Source organism: Vespula pensylvanica, chromosome 1 (genome assembly GCF_014466175.1).
Source record: "Vespula pensylvanica isolate Volc-1 chromosome 1, ASM1446617v1, whole genome shotgun sequence".
NCBI classification, from domain to species: domain Eukaryota; kingdom Metazoa; phylum Arthropoda; class Insecta; order Hymenoptera; family Vespidae; genus Vespula; species Vespula pensylvanica.
Window position 1 is genome coordinate 1353871 of NC_057685.1, and position 12510 is coordinate 1366380.

At 32.3% G+C, this 12510-nt stretch overlaps 1 protein-coding gene and 1 long non-coding RNA gene across 3 annotated transcripts in view; both read right to left on the minus strand.

Annotated features, from left to right (window-relative positions):
- The window catches only part of LOC122630568, a 90460-nt gene extending 87903 nt beyond the window's left edge, over positions 1-2557 (minus strand). The window contains exons 1-2 of the long non-coding RNA XR_006327519.1: positions 1973-2557; positions 463-1036 (exon numbers count right to left, since the gene is read on the minus strand). This is a non-coding gene — a long non-coding RNA (uncharacterized LOC122630568). The remainder of the gene's footprint in view (positions 1-462; positions 1037-1972) is intronic.
- A 7711-nt stretch (positions 2558-10268) lies between these two features.
- LOC122630513 (elongation of very long chain fatty acids protein 1-like) overlaps positions 10269-12510 on the minus strand; it is a 3551-nt gene continuing 1309 nt past the window's right edge. Inside the window, exons 1-4 of one of the 2 annotated variants that reach the window (XM_043815075.1) lie at positions 11985-12355; positions 11520-11788; positions 11098-11400; positions 10269-11015 (exon numbers count right to left, since the gene is read on the minus strand). In XM_043815075.1, the coding sequence (XP_043671010.1) occupies positions 10848-11015; positions 11098-11400; positions 11520-11788; positions 11985-12030 (786 nt within the window). In that variant the 5' untranslated portion in view covers positions 12031-12355 and the 3' untranslated portion in view covers positions 10269-10847. Of the gene's footprint in view, positions 11016-11097; positions 11401-11519; positions 11789-11984; positions 12356-12510 lie in introns of those variants that run through there. The other variant, XM_043815084.1, reaches the window with a different exon arrangement.

Below are 12510 nucleotides of genomic sequence, written 5' to 3' on the forward strand. Positions count from 1 at the left end.
AACATAAGATTACAACGTGTTTTTTATTTACGATGTACAAGAATATCGACGCTTTGAACGAACGCAATATTTTTATCGGCAATTCAGGAATTTTCGTAATTCCACGTGATCGACGTACGAACTTATATATTTTCGAAAGCATATCTCTCTCGATTACTACTCTCCTAAACCCGGAATGACGAGTGCCAGCGGTTTAACTACTAGTTAGGAACTATTGTAGCTGTAAAAATTCGAACTCGAAGGAGAGATCGTCGGACGTTAATAAACGCGAGATGAGGGGAAGAAAAATTCTCCGATGTTATTTTTCTATTCTTTACTTTTCCTTTTCCGTTTCTTTTTTGTCTTTTCTTCTTTGCTTTCTCCCTTTCCTTTTTTGTCTTTTCTTTTTCCTCCTCTTTTTTCTTTTTTTTTTCTTTTTCTTTTTTTTTCCTTCTCTAAAGCTCCAACACTTTATTACGTTACCTTCGTCGGCTATCCGAGATGATTCCTATACGAAACGCCGAGAAGAATGGTAATCACTATTTCACTAATACAACCGCACGGTAAATTGGATGGGAAAGTAAACGAATGAATAAATAAATAAATAAATAAATAAAGTCTAAAATGCACCACTTTCTCGATAGTCCATTCGTTCGATCGTCGAACACTAAAACCTTCCGGTTTCATCGTCCTTCTCTTCGTCCTTTCGAAGCTCGTTTTTCACCATTTCTTCGAACTTTCACCATCTCTTTGTTCCTTTCTTTTTTTTTTCTTTTTCTTTCTTCCTCTCTTTCTTTTTTTCTCTGTCTCTGTTTCTGTCTCTATGTCTATCTCTATCTCTATCTCTCACAAACACGGACACACAGTTCGCTTGAAATATCCTACGAAATTCACAGCTCTTCGATTATTCTCCACGGGAATTAGCATTCGCGTGCTGAATCCTGCACGCTCGTTTCCCGTTTAACGAGCGAACCCGAACGAAATATACGGTGAGAGGGCGTCGAACGACGCGAGCCGAATCCAATATGCAAAACAACACACTGCACAGCTCCGGATCCTGTATAAATCCAGATTATTCTTGATATAACTCGAAGTTAAGTGGGACCAGAGCTTAAGTCCCTAACTCAACTCGTAAAAATAATTACGGGTAAGGTAAGAAAGTTATTTCTCGTACGTCGAAAAAATAAAATAAATAGGACGGGAAGAAAGAAAGAATGAAGAAAAAAAAAAAAAAAGAAAAGATAAATAATAAATAATACACGCGACCTTTGCGTGAATCCTTTTCTATAATATTAACACGTCTTTGAAAATCCTTCTTCTCTTTTTTTCTTCTTTTCTTTTCTTTTCTTTTCCTTTCTTTTTTTTTTTTTTAATTTCTTTAATTTTTTTATTTTTTATTTTTAAACGACGCTTTTACCGGATGGATGCGGTCGTTCGAAACTCGTTTGGCACCACCGACCTACCACCACGACCACTATCTTCTCCGACTTCCTTTATACGTCATCGAATCTGTACGTGACGATATATACGTATCGTCGGCGAGTAATGTACTCGCTAAATCATACGTAGAGAGCACGAGGAGATGGGAAAATAAAATACGAGCTTTAAACAAAGTACTCCGTTAACTCCTTTCCTCTTCTGTCTCTTTCTCTCTCTGTTCCTTTCTCCGTTCCATTTTAGAAAACACGTCAGAGGGATCAAAAGAACGGTTAGAATATCATATGTGGAAAGAGAAGAAGGAAGCTAAGGAAACAAACGAAAAAGACGAAAGAAAAGAAAATAATAAGAAGGGTAGGCAAAGCAAAGGGGAAAAAGAAGAAGAGACGTACCAAAAAGAAAAAAGAAAAAAAAAAAAGAAAAAAAAAGAGAGAAAAGAAAAGAAACGAAAGAACGAACGAGCGAAAAAAGAAAAGAAGAGAAAAGAGGAGGAAAAAAGGGGAAAAAAAAAAAACGCGAGAACGATTCACGAAAAAGTATACGATAAAACTACTACATCCAAGGGCATGAAACTTTATCCAACATTATCCACAGCACATCATCCAACCATCATGAAACCAAATTGAACACTCGTCGCGTAACATGTCCCTCGAACACGAACAACCAGAAAATGATTTCGATAGAAAACTCGTGTTAATCAAGGCAAGATAGACAAAAAACAAAAAAATACACTAGCAGTCTTGCTAAAACAATCCATTAAATAGCTAGCTCCCTTTTTGTCTACTCGTCTAACGGGAAACAAGTGGAAAATCTCAACGCAAAGTCCGACGGTGATCGTAGTGGCGCGCGGCGAGCCACTGACTACTACTGCCTCCTCCAATTCCACGCCTTTCCCTCTCTCTCTCTCTCTCTCTCTCTCCCTCTCTCTCTCTCTCTCTCTTCTCCACCTAACTCCCCACCTCCGCGACCCTCTTTGGTAGCACATCCACCCTCCGGCGGCGCAAACGCCGGCCTGCGTTTCACCCACCCTTCGCCCATCCACCTTCACCCTACCGTGCTATAGGATTCACCAGACTGACTGTGTTTCACAACTTCTCCTTCCCTACTCCTATCTCTCTCTCTCTCTCTCTCTTTCTCTGTTTTTCTCTGTCTTTCTCTTTCTCTTTCTCCTTCTCTCTCTCTCTCTCTCTTTCTGGTTCGACCACCAGTATCTCTCGATTCCTCCTTCCAATCTCCTCTTCATCTCTCTAACACAGCTCTCTTCCTCCTTCTCTCTCTCTCTCTCTCTCTCTCTCTTTCTCTTTCTCTCTCTCTTCTTCTTCAACTCTCCCCTTCCTCCATCATTCTCCCACCACCATCCCAAACCTGCTACCCCTCACGCTCCATTGGCGATCCGAACCGCTTTCTGCACCGTCTGAGCTCGTAATTGTTTCGTGTTCTCACCCGTTTGTTCTTCCACGTTGGTATCCTTCAAAGACAAAATGCTCCTGAAATTCCGTAAAGCCAAACTTGTGTCCTTCTTCTCTTCTCCCCCCTCCCCTCTCCTTTCTTCTCCTCTCCTCTCCGAATACGAGGCTACCAGCCTATTACGATTTTCGGCACATGTCGAACGTTCGTTCAAAGAAGGTGACAGAGAGAGAGAGAAAGAGAGAGAGAGAGAGAGAGAGAGAGAGAGAGAGAGAGAGAGAGAGAGAGGGAGGGAGGGAGGGAGGGAGGGAGAGAGAGAGAAAGAGAAAGAAAAGGAAAGGATATAATTCCCCCTCCTCTTCCTTCTCTCTCCTTCACTCATTGATTCACCGAACGATTTTTCTTTCTATGTCTTCGAATCCATCATTTTTTTCACATGTAGATTTATTTCCATAGGAATTGACAATCGTTTAATTAAACTCTGAGTTTCGATTTATAACCGTACGACAAATCACATATTTATTAAATATATATAACGTCCGGTACCTCACTTTGAAATTTCTAAGTATTAAACGTAGATATTATAACGTTTTATTTATACTTGCGCATAGTTTTATATTACGCATTCTCGTTACCATAATCGGTGAAATTCTTCTTTCGGAAACTACTTCGGCATATTCTTCGACTTTAACGACGTATAAAAAAGAAGCTCCGATGGTAAGGTAAAAGTAAAAAAAAAAAGGCGAAGTAAAAGAGAAAAAAAGGAAAAAAAAATTAAAAATTGTAATAATGTCGTTTTATCAGCATCAACTAATCGTTGACATTGCGAGAATATCTGATTTTAAGAAAAAGCAAATATGCGATTGTAATTTATTCGTCAAAGATCATTTAAAAAATAATAAAATAGAATGTTGCTTCTCTCTCTCTCTCTCCCTCTCTTTTTCTTCTTCTTTCTATTTATTTTTTTCCAGAATCTAATAAATCGAAACGAAGGTCTGGCTACACCGACAGAAATTCACACACCTTGGTTACAACTCGGTGCAAATTACCTTCGAAACCGCTGTTTTCACCAGGGATGGGGAAAAGAGAACGGACAGAGTTTCGAACAAAGACACGAAGTAATAAAATAAATTGCAGCACTTAGCGTGCGGATAGGGGTGCGGTAGGAGGGTTAAAGGCCGAAGAGTCGACAGAGAGTCACTGGCTGTGTTACCCCTCTTACCTACTTTATCAGAAAAAGCAAGGGATCGAGGCGAACTTTGCCAATATTTCGTTTTTCTTGCCCCACCTACACACCCTCTCCCCCCCCCCACCGTTTCATCCTTCCTCATGCTCGATTAACAAATTTTCTTTTAGCTGCGTGAAAAGCCGATAAATATAAAAATTATATTCGATATCAAACGCCTGCTGTTATTTCTACTATCTCCCGGTAAGCCGTTTAAACAAATCGAATCTCTTTTAATCGAAAATTTTTACCAATAAAACTCGGTAAACGGTTTAAATGATATTACTGTTCTAGAGTAACTCTGCGAATTACTCGTCGTGATCTCTCATGCGAAATTTACTGTAGACAGAGGCTTCCGAAAAGCCAGAGTTTAAGCCTCGGTGGTCTCTTCTCGCACGAAGTACCGTCAACTAAAGGTTCTCGATACATCCTTTTGGCAACTTGAAGGATTTGTTTTATCCCATAATCCTGATTACCAGCAGTTGATAAAAGTTGAAAACAATATTGAACGATTGAAAACGAGTTATATATCATGGATGAGAATAATCATGTCATCAAGGAGAAGACTAAAATTATAGATCATGCCGCGATCCGAATTATTTCTCTACGATCGATGATAAACGTAAACAAGAAGAAGAAGAAATGAAAAGGAAAGAGAGAAAAAAAAAGAAATAAAAGAGGGCAAAAACAAAAAGAAAAAAAAAACGAAAGAAAGAAAGAAGACAGAAAAATATGGAACCATCTCTAAAATAGTAGGGTATTTAACGTAAACCCCTAGTAACTAGTTTCCGTTCGTGTGTGATTTCAACGGGAATCAATAATCCGCTGTTACGAGTCCGAATGAAAAACTTTTTCGTCGCGAAAAACGCGAAATCCTCACGGATTTTAACTATACTTCTAAATTCTTTTTCTGTTGCCTATTTCACCTAGGGATATTCTTTCGCCGTTCCACACGATCGAACGTAAATACGCGTAAAACTAAAATGAAACCAAAGAGGGTATACCAGACGAGAAAATTTGAAAGTACCAGTCCAACATGTTGTCTCTATTTTGTTTAGAGATAAAATGAACGAACGAGAAAGAGAGAAAGAGAAAGAGAGTGAGAATGAGAGGGAGAGAGAAAGAGAGAGATAGTAGAGGGACAATACATACGTAACTACGAAACCGTCCATTCGTTATCTTCCACTTACGGTCGCATAAGGTAGCAACGTACGAGAGAGAGAGAGAGAAAGAGAGAGAGAGAGAGAAGGAATTGTTTTCAGACTACGAACACGTAACATCGAACAAAAGCATAGGTAGTAGCGTTGAAGACTAAACATACTAACGAATATAATGAACGTATGGAATCGTGTCGTCTATTCGCGATATTACCATCTTTTCTCTCTCTCTCTCTCTCTCTCTCTCTCTCTCTCTTTCTCTTTTTTTATACCATTTATACATCCATGCTCGTGTTTTCAGAAACGGTCTAAAGGAAAACCACGAAAGATATTCTCGAGAGACGAAGGAGGATTCGTTTAACGACCACATACTCCGTTCAGATATCGTTTATTTCTAGTGCATTAACGTAATTTTGTCATCGTTGCACTGTACGTTACATTCAACAGGTAAACTCTCCTTAAATGGTCTTTTCTTCTCTGTTAATCGAATATCTAGTCTACATCACTGCCACTTTAAATTCTATGAAATGTTTACGGACTTGTAAATATTTCATGGAATTATGTCGAGTAATCCGTTTCGTTGTAAAATATCAAAAAAAAAAAAAAAAAAAAAAAAATAGTTTTTATTTGAAACAAAATTTTTATATAACCTCGGCACAATTCGATGTTGCCATTGGTATCACTTTGTTCGAGTAAATTAGATTAATTCTATTTTGAACGCATAAGAGATATTAATTACACCGTAGAGAAGATATTAATTTAGATCCTGGATGCCTTTTTTTTTTATACATAAGTCATTCCCAAGAGAACAAAGAAGGAAAGAAAAAAAAAACATAAAGCATTTCTTTTTCTTTTTTTTTTTTTTTTGCGATAAACGTTTTGCAACGGAAAACAAAGCTCTTTCAAAAATTCGTAAAATCCTGATTACTGATGGAAATTATTCGTTTCATCTTTGGAACAAGATCTGGCTGAATAAATTCATTTGAGAGTAACACACGTCTGAATGAATTGTTATCGCGAACGGTGCCTGAGAAATATTTCGAAATTTTTCCTTGAAAAATATGTTTTGTATTGGTGTGTCTGATACAATTTGGAAGTGAAAGAGACGAAGCTCATACTGTTACTATTGATTTTTATGTATATATATACAGAGACCATCATGAAACAGTTTAAAGGTCACATTCATTAGAGTACAAATAGAATCTTGACTTAAACTAACGACAAAATTTCGATCTGTGACGATTTCCTTTGTCACTATGTTTCGAAACGTCGGAACTTCAACATCTTCAATATTTCCCGCAAATCAGCCAAATACGAAGCGATAAGAATATACACGTGTGTATGTGTGTGTGTGTGTGTATTGAAATACGGTTCATGGCGTTTAGGAGAGGAGCTACTCGTTATCCTAACTGGTAAGTCCTCGAGAGAACACGACCTATTTTTATAAAAATTTATTCCATTAAATTCTTCGAATCTCTGTCGATTTATAATACAATAAATAATTTATTAGATTTTTAAATCAATCAAATATTGTCAATCAAATGTTATCACAATTTTGTATTCACGAATTAAGTGAAAACGATAATGAATTAGTATATATATCTTTTATCCAGAAAATCGATAAATTTAAAGTTCGACTCAAACGTTTCGTATTGTCTTGTTAATTTTTTCTTCTATTTTTAAAAATATTTTTCGTCTATCATTTAAATGAAAATCCATTCTTGAATCTGTTTATGTGGATAAATTATGATATTTTACATTTTAATTAATTCTGTTATCGTTTCGTTTCTTTTTTCTTTTTTTTTTTTCTTGTCATAATAAATAGTTTTTCTTAGAAAGATTATAATATTATAATGATCAAAAGATAAATAAATATCACAGAAAGAGCAGGACGTCGCAAAACGAAAGATATCGATATTATGAATTCTATTTAAATAAAAAAAAATAAAAAAAAAATAAAAAAAAAATAGACGATATATTTAATATCTTATTTAAAGTTTATACTGACGAAAGAATTTCTAAATTTAATATTTAGAATTTCAATGATGATAAATACAAATTTATATCGACGAATTTTATTTGACGATTCTTTCGACATATCGATCAAATGAATTAAGAAAATAATAAATATACATTATTTCTTGAATAGTACGACTCATTACAGGCAGACAAGTAATTCTTTCATCGGTGTAATATTTTACAAACACTCAAGTGCATAAATCAAGGATGAATGTATAATATATGATACATAATGACACAAATGCAAGAATGAAATCTATAATGAATACGTCGATCTTTCTTAAAGATTCACTTTTTTTCTTAAACAGTAATAAAATAATTATATCACTCATCGTCGAATTTCATGTGGAATAATAATAATAATAATAATAATAATAATAATAATAATAATAATAATAAAAAAAAGAAAAATTTATTTAATACATCCGTGTTAGCATCGGTAAAACATTTTTAAAAAAATGAAGAAAAAAAAGAAAGATGTAGTCAAATGAACAGTAATAAGCAATGTAGTATCTATCGGAACAATTCAAACGAGGAAGGAACAAATTAATTTGCAATAAAAAAAGACGAATTGACATTAATACCGCTTTCGTTAGATCTACGATAATAAATATAATTAACATTTCGACATTCGAGGATGACGTTGCTGAATTAACACGTGCTCGTGCACACGTATACATACACACGAAGAATAACAACTAACAGAAAAAAGAATCGATCATGTTATTGCGTCAAAAGTTTACTATAGCTTTCATGCATATGCATATTCCAATTGATGATTATTTATTATATATTCTATCAGAGCTCGTTTCAATTGTATATTTCAGATTATTATTAATTATAGATTACATCGTAATCATTATAAGCAAGAAAAGATAAAAGAGAGAGAAAGAGAGAGAGAGAGAGAGAGAGAGAGAGAGAGAGAGAGAGAGAGAGAGAGAGAGAGAGAGAGAGCATAAAGCGAATATTACAAATGAATATATAATGGCAAGAGTTGAAAAAATATAAAAAAAAATACCGTGGTTATAAATAACCGTGGTAGGAATTATTTTAACTTCTTTACACAAGCGTATTTAAAACAAAACAAGAAACTTGGCACGTTTTAAAAAGACATTATGTAAAACATTAAAAGCGTACATCTTCCTGTCATTTTGATTTCAATCAAACTTGACATTGACTACTTTCCCAATACTTCCTGTCAAAGTTCGAACATTTCATTAGAAAGCTATATTTCATTTTATATAGACATTTATTAGATGATACGATTACTTTATTTCGATAGATGACTATTTAATGATTCGACTTTAATACGATTAACATTGTATTAACGAGATATAATAAGAGCTAGGAATTTTGAATATTGACTGGTATATATATATATATATATATATTTTGACGGATATGTATTTAAACCAAAAAATAGATAAAGAAAACAAAAAAAAAACGAAATTCATTTTTATAAAATTTATAAAAAAATTTGGTAACCAATCGTTCGAGTAATAGTTAAAACAGATTTATAAGGAACGATCAACTTTTACGTTATTAATATTCGTTAATACAAGTGAATAATTGTCGAAAGTAAAATTTCGTATATATAAATGTTATATATTTTTATTAATTCTATATCGTTTCTTTAATTATATAGTTCTTCTCGTAGAAATTCTAAAATAATATAAAATTAATAAGAAAATTAATAATCATTAGAGGATCAGGAATTTTTGAAATATCACCGTTCGATGATAACGATTGCGTAGAGTGACGAATCAATATTACGAATTATACTTGTTTAGATTACAAAATCGGAAACATTACGAATATGTTTGGTATTCTACTTAAAATGAATTCCAATGAGAACTTATAATTCTGACACTCATCTTTTGAATAATTATCAAGTAAGAATTTATACCGATGAATAACCTTTTTGACACTTGAGGCATATGCACTAAAAAAATAATAGGTGTACATCAATACGTAAACTCTACAATTAACTAATGTGAAAATAATATTTAAAATAAAACTAGCCATTTCAATTACGTAATGTTTTCCAAAAATCCAACTAATTCATACGGTTGAAACATGGTAGTACAAATGCAGAAATGAAATTTGACTATCTTTCTTTTATTCGTTCGATCTGAAAATTAAATTGTTATTAACGATCGTATCTCTTTATATTTAGACATCATTAATTAGAATTACACTTGTTACGTTCTAAAGATAAAAGACCGTTCTTTTTGGTATCACGTGTTATATGAAATTACTCGAAGATAATAGATACGTCGATTTTTGAAAGATTCATTTTTTCCCTTAAATCGTTTTTACATAAATACGATGATATTATCATCGAATCCTAAGGTGTATTCAAATATTGTATTTAATAAATTTATTTTAAGATCAGATAAAGATATAGTAAGAAAAAAAATAGGGACTCATAAATTCTACTCTCACTATATATATATATATATATTGTGTGTGTGTGTGATGAAAGAAATATAAGCAATATTTTGCTTGTCAAAATAATTAAAAATAACTAAAAAAAAATGAGCACTTTTGCAACTGACATTTTTTTTAGACTCATGATTAATATTTTATCAGCATACAGACAATAATAGAACAATAAATCCGCTTAATTTATAATCACAAAGGTCTTTCTTATATATCGATATTTGCATTAATTAACAATTACGATGCACTTAGGAAATGTTTACTTTTGTTGCATAATCATGGTATTAATTATAAATATTGACATAATCATTTTACGAAAGACGGAAAAGAAGTAATATGTAGATAGTTTTCGTCAGTTTTTTTTTTTTTTTTTTTTTTTTATATGAAAGAATATAAAAACTTGGAACGTTTCAAAAAATAATTATTTAAAATCTTTTCAATAAAATTTGACATTGACTATTTTCCAAATATATTCTGTCTAGTTTACACCTGCTTTTTTTTTGTAGATCAATATTACATTTTATATAGATTCCGAATAAAAAATATAGTTATCTTATTTAGATACATGATTCTTTTAAAATTCGATATGAATATTATCTGTTCTTTTACAAATATTAATACGATTTTTACAAAAATGATTTTATTGCACTTCTTAATTATTAATTCTATATTTCCTGATTCTTATAAAGATCACAGAATATGAGGATGCTCATCACGATGTTAATAAATATAAGAAGGAATATAAGAGCTGAGAATTTTGTTACTTTATAAATGAGAAAAGCTTCAGTTGAAGGCGACATCAATACGACAAATTGGAGGTTAACAGGAGATTAAAGAAAGATTAATCAATAATTTTTATCGTTGATAATTTACTTCTCCATAAAAGAGCATATATAAGAAGACATATAAAATTATAAAATCATATCATCAGTCATTTGATTTCAATCAAAATTAACGTTAACAACTTATTAGATATTTTTATTCGTATTCCAATAGTATAAGTATCCTTATACGTATAAATGTATAACTATCCTTATACATTTATGTCATACTATATACAAACTTCTAAGAAACAATATAATTATTTTATTTATCGATTTTAATATTTCATACCTACTAGTATTAGGTGAAAGTAATAGGAAAAAGTAAAATTTCACATATATAAATATCGTATATCGATATTAACTCTGCTTCGACCGTTTAACCACATAGGTTTCCTTGTAGAAATTATAGAATAAAACGAGATTAATCAAAAGATTAATAATCATTATAATACCAGGAATATAATCTATATCACAGTTTGGTGAGAACGATTGCAAGGCGTAGCAAATCAATATTACGAATTGTACCTGTTTAAATAAAAAATTCGACAATATTATGCTCGGTTAAGTTTTATTTTGATGAGAATTTCTGATACTAATCATAACTCACCATTTGAGTAATGGTAAGTAAAAATTTATAACGATGAATAATCTTCTGGACACTTGGACCACATGTACTAAGAAAATAATAAGTGTACATTATTACGTGAATACTGCAATTCACTAATGGTAAAAAAGTAGCCATTCCAGCGGCGTAGTGTTTTCCAAAAATCCAACTAATTAATACAGTCGAAATATGGTGGTACAAATGCAGAAATGAAATTTGGCTATCCTTCTTTCGGAGTACAAATATTCCTGTTTCTATTAGATCAATAAATTTTGTTAAGCAGGCCCACCAGCAGGCACTCAACAGCTACGCAAAAAAAAAAGTTATCCATCATTATATTATTATTGTTCATTATTACATTATTATACTAAATTTTTTATATGGATTAGAATAAATGAATACTTAAAATAAATATCACGTGATACCTCCATATTAGCAGGATCTGTACTATAAGCGATAGGTTCGCAAAATATCGACAACTTGGTAAACCAACCGCCCTTTATGAGTTTAAACACAATAAAACTGTTCACTACGATTTGAAAAATATCGTAACATCTTATAAATGTTTTCAACGAAAACGGTTGCTTATTTTTCATAAATCGCGGTCCACAAACGAGAACGAAATAGAGATATGAAAAGAGAAGAGAAATGATTATCGATGGATTAAATAATATCCAATCTTTGACTCGTGGATCTGAAAATAAATTATTTTTGACAATTATTCATTTTAATCTCTAATCTCCTTCGGTTAGATTTTTATTGAATATATTTGAAAGGTAAAAGAATGCTTCATTAATATCATTAATCGATAAAATGAATAAAAAACGATAAATGCGTCGATTTTTGGAACATTCCACTTTTCTTTATGTAAATGTAGTGATATGATTTACCTCCGACTAATACGATATAATTAAAGAGTTTATTCAACAGATCCATTTTAAACGAGCAAAAACCTTATTGCTCAATTCACTTCTCACTGCGTAGTTTCAAAGAATTGTAATAGAAAATGTACTATCGACCGAAGAGATAAGAAAGAACTGAATGAAGTAACGATTTAAACGCTTTTGCAACGGATGAGAATGATTAGTCGTTAATATAGCTTATGTCAACCCCACTACGAAGTCATAATTTTTATTCAATACGCACGAACACTATTATTAGAAAACCACACACAACATTACAAGAAATAGAATCAAACCTTTCGGTAGATTTGAATTTATTTAAGATTTTATTGTGAATGAATATTCCTACTGGTTATTAATTAGAGTGTAGTAAGCAAACACCTATTTTGATTACAGAATCAAGGTTTCGGTTATAAATTATAAATTTATTATCACATAAAAGAAAGACAGAGACACAAATAGAAAGACAGAAAGACAGAGAGAGAGAGAGAGAGAGAGAGAGAGAGAGAGAGAG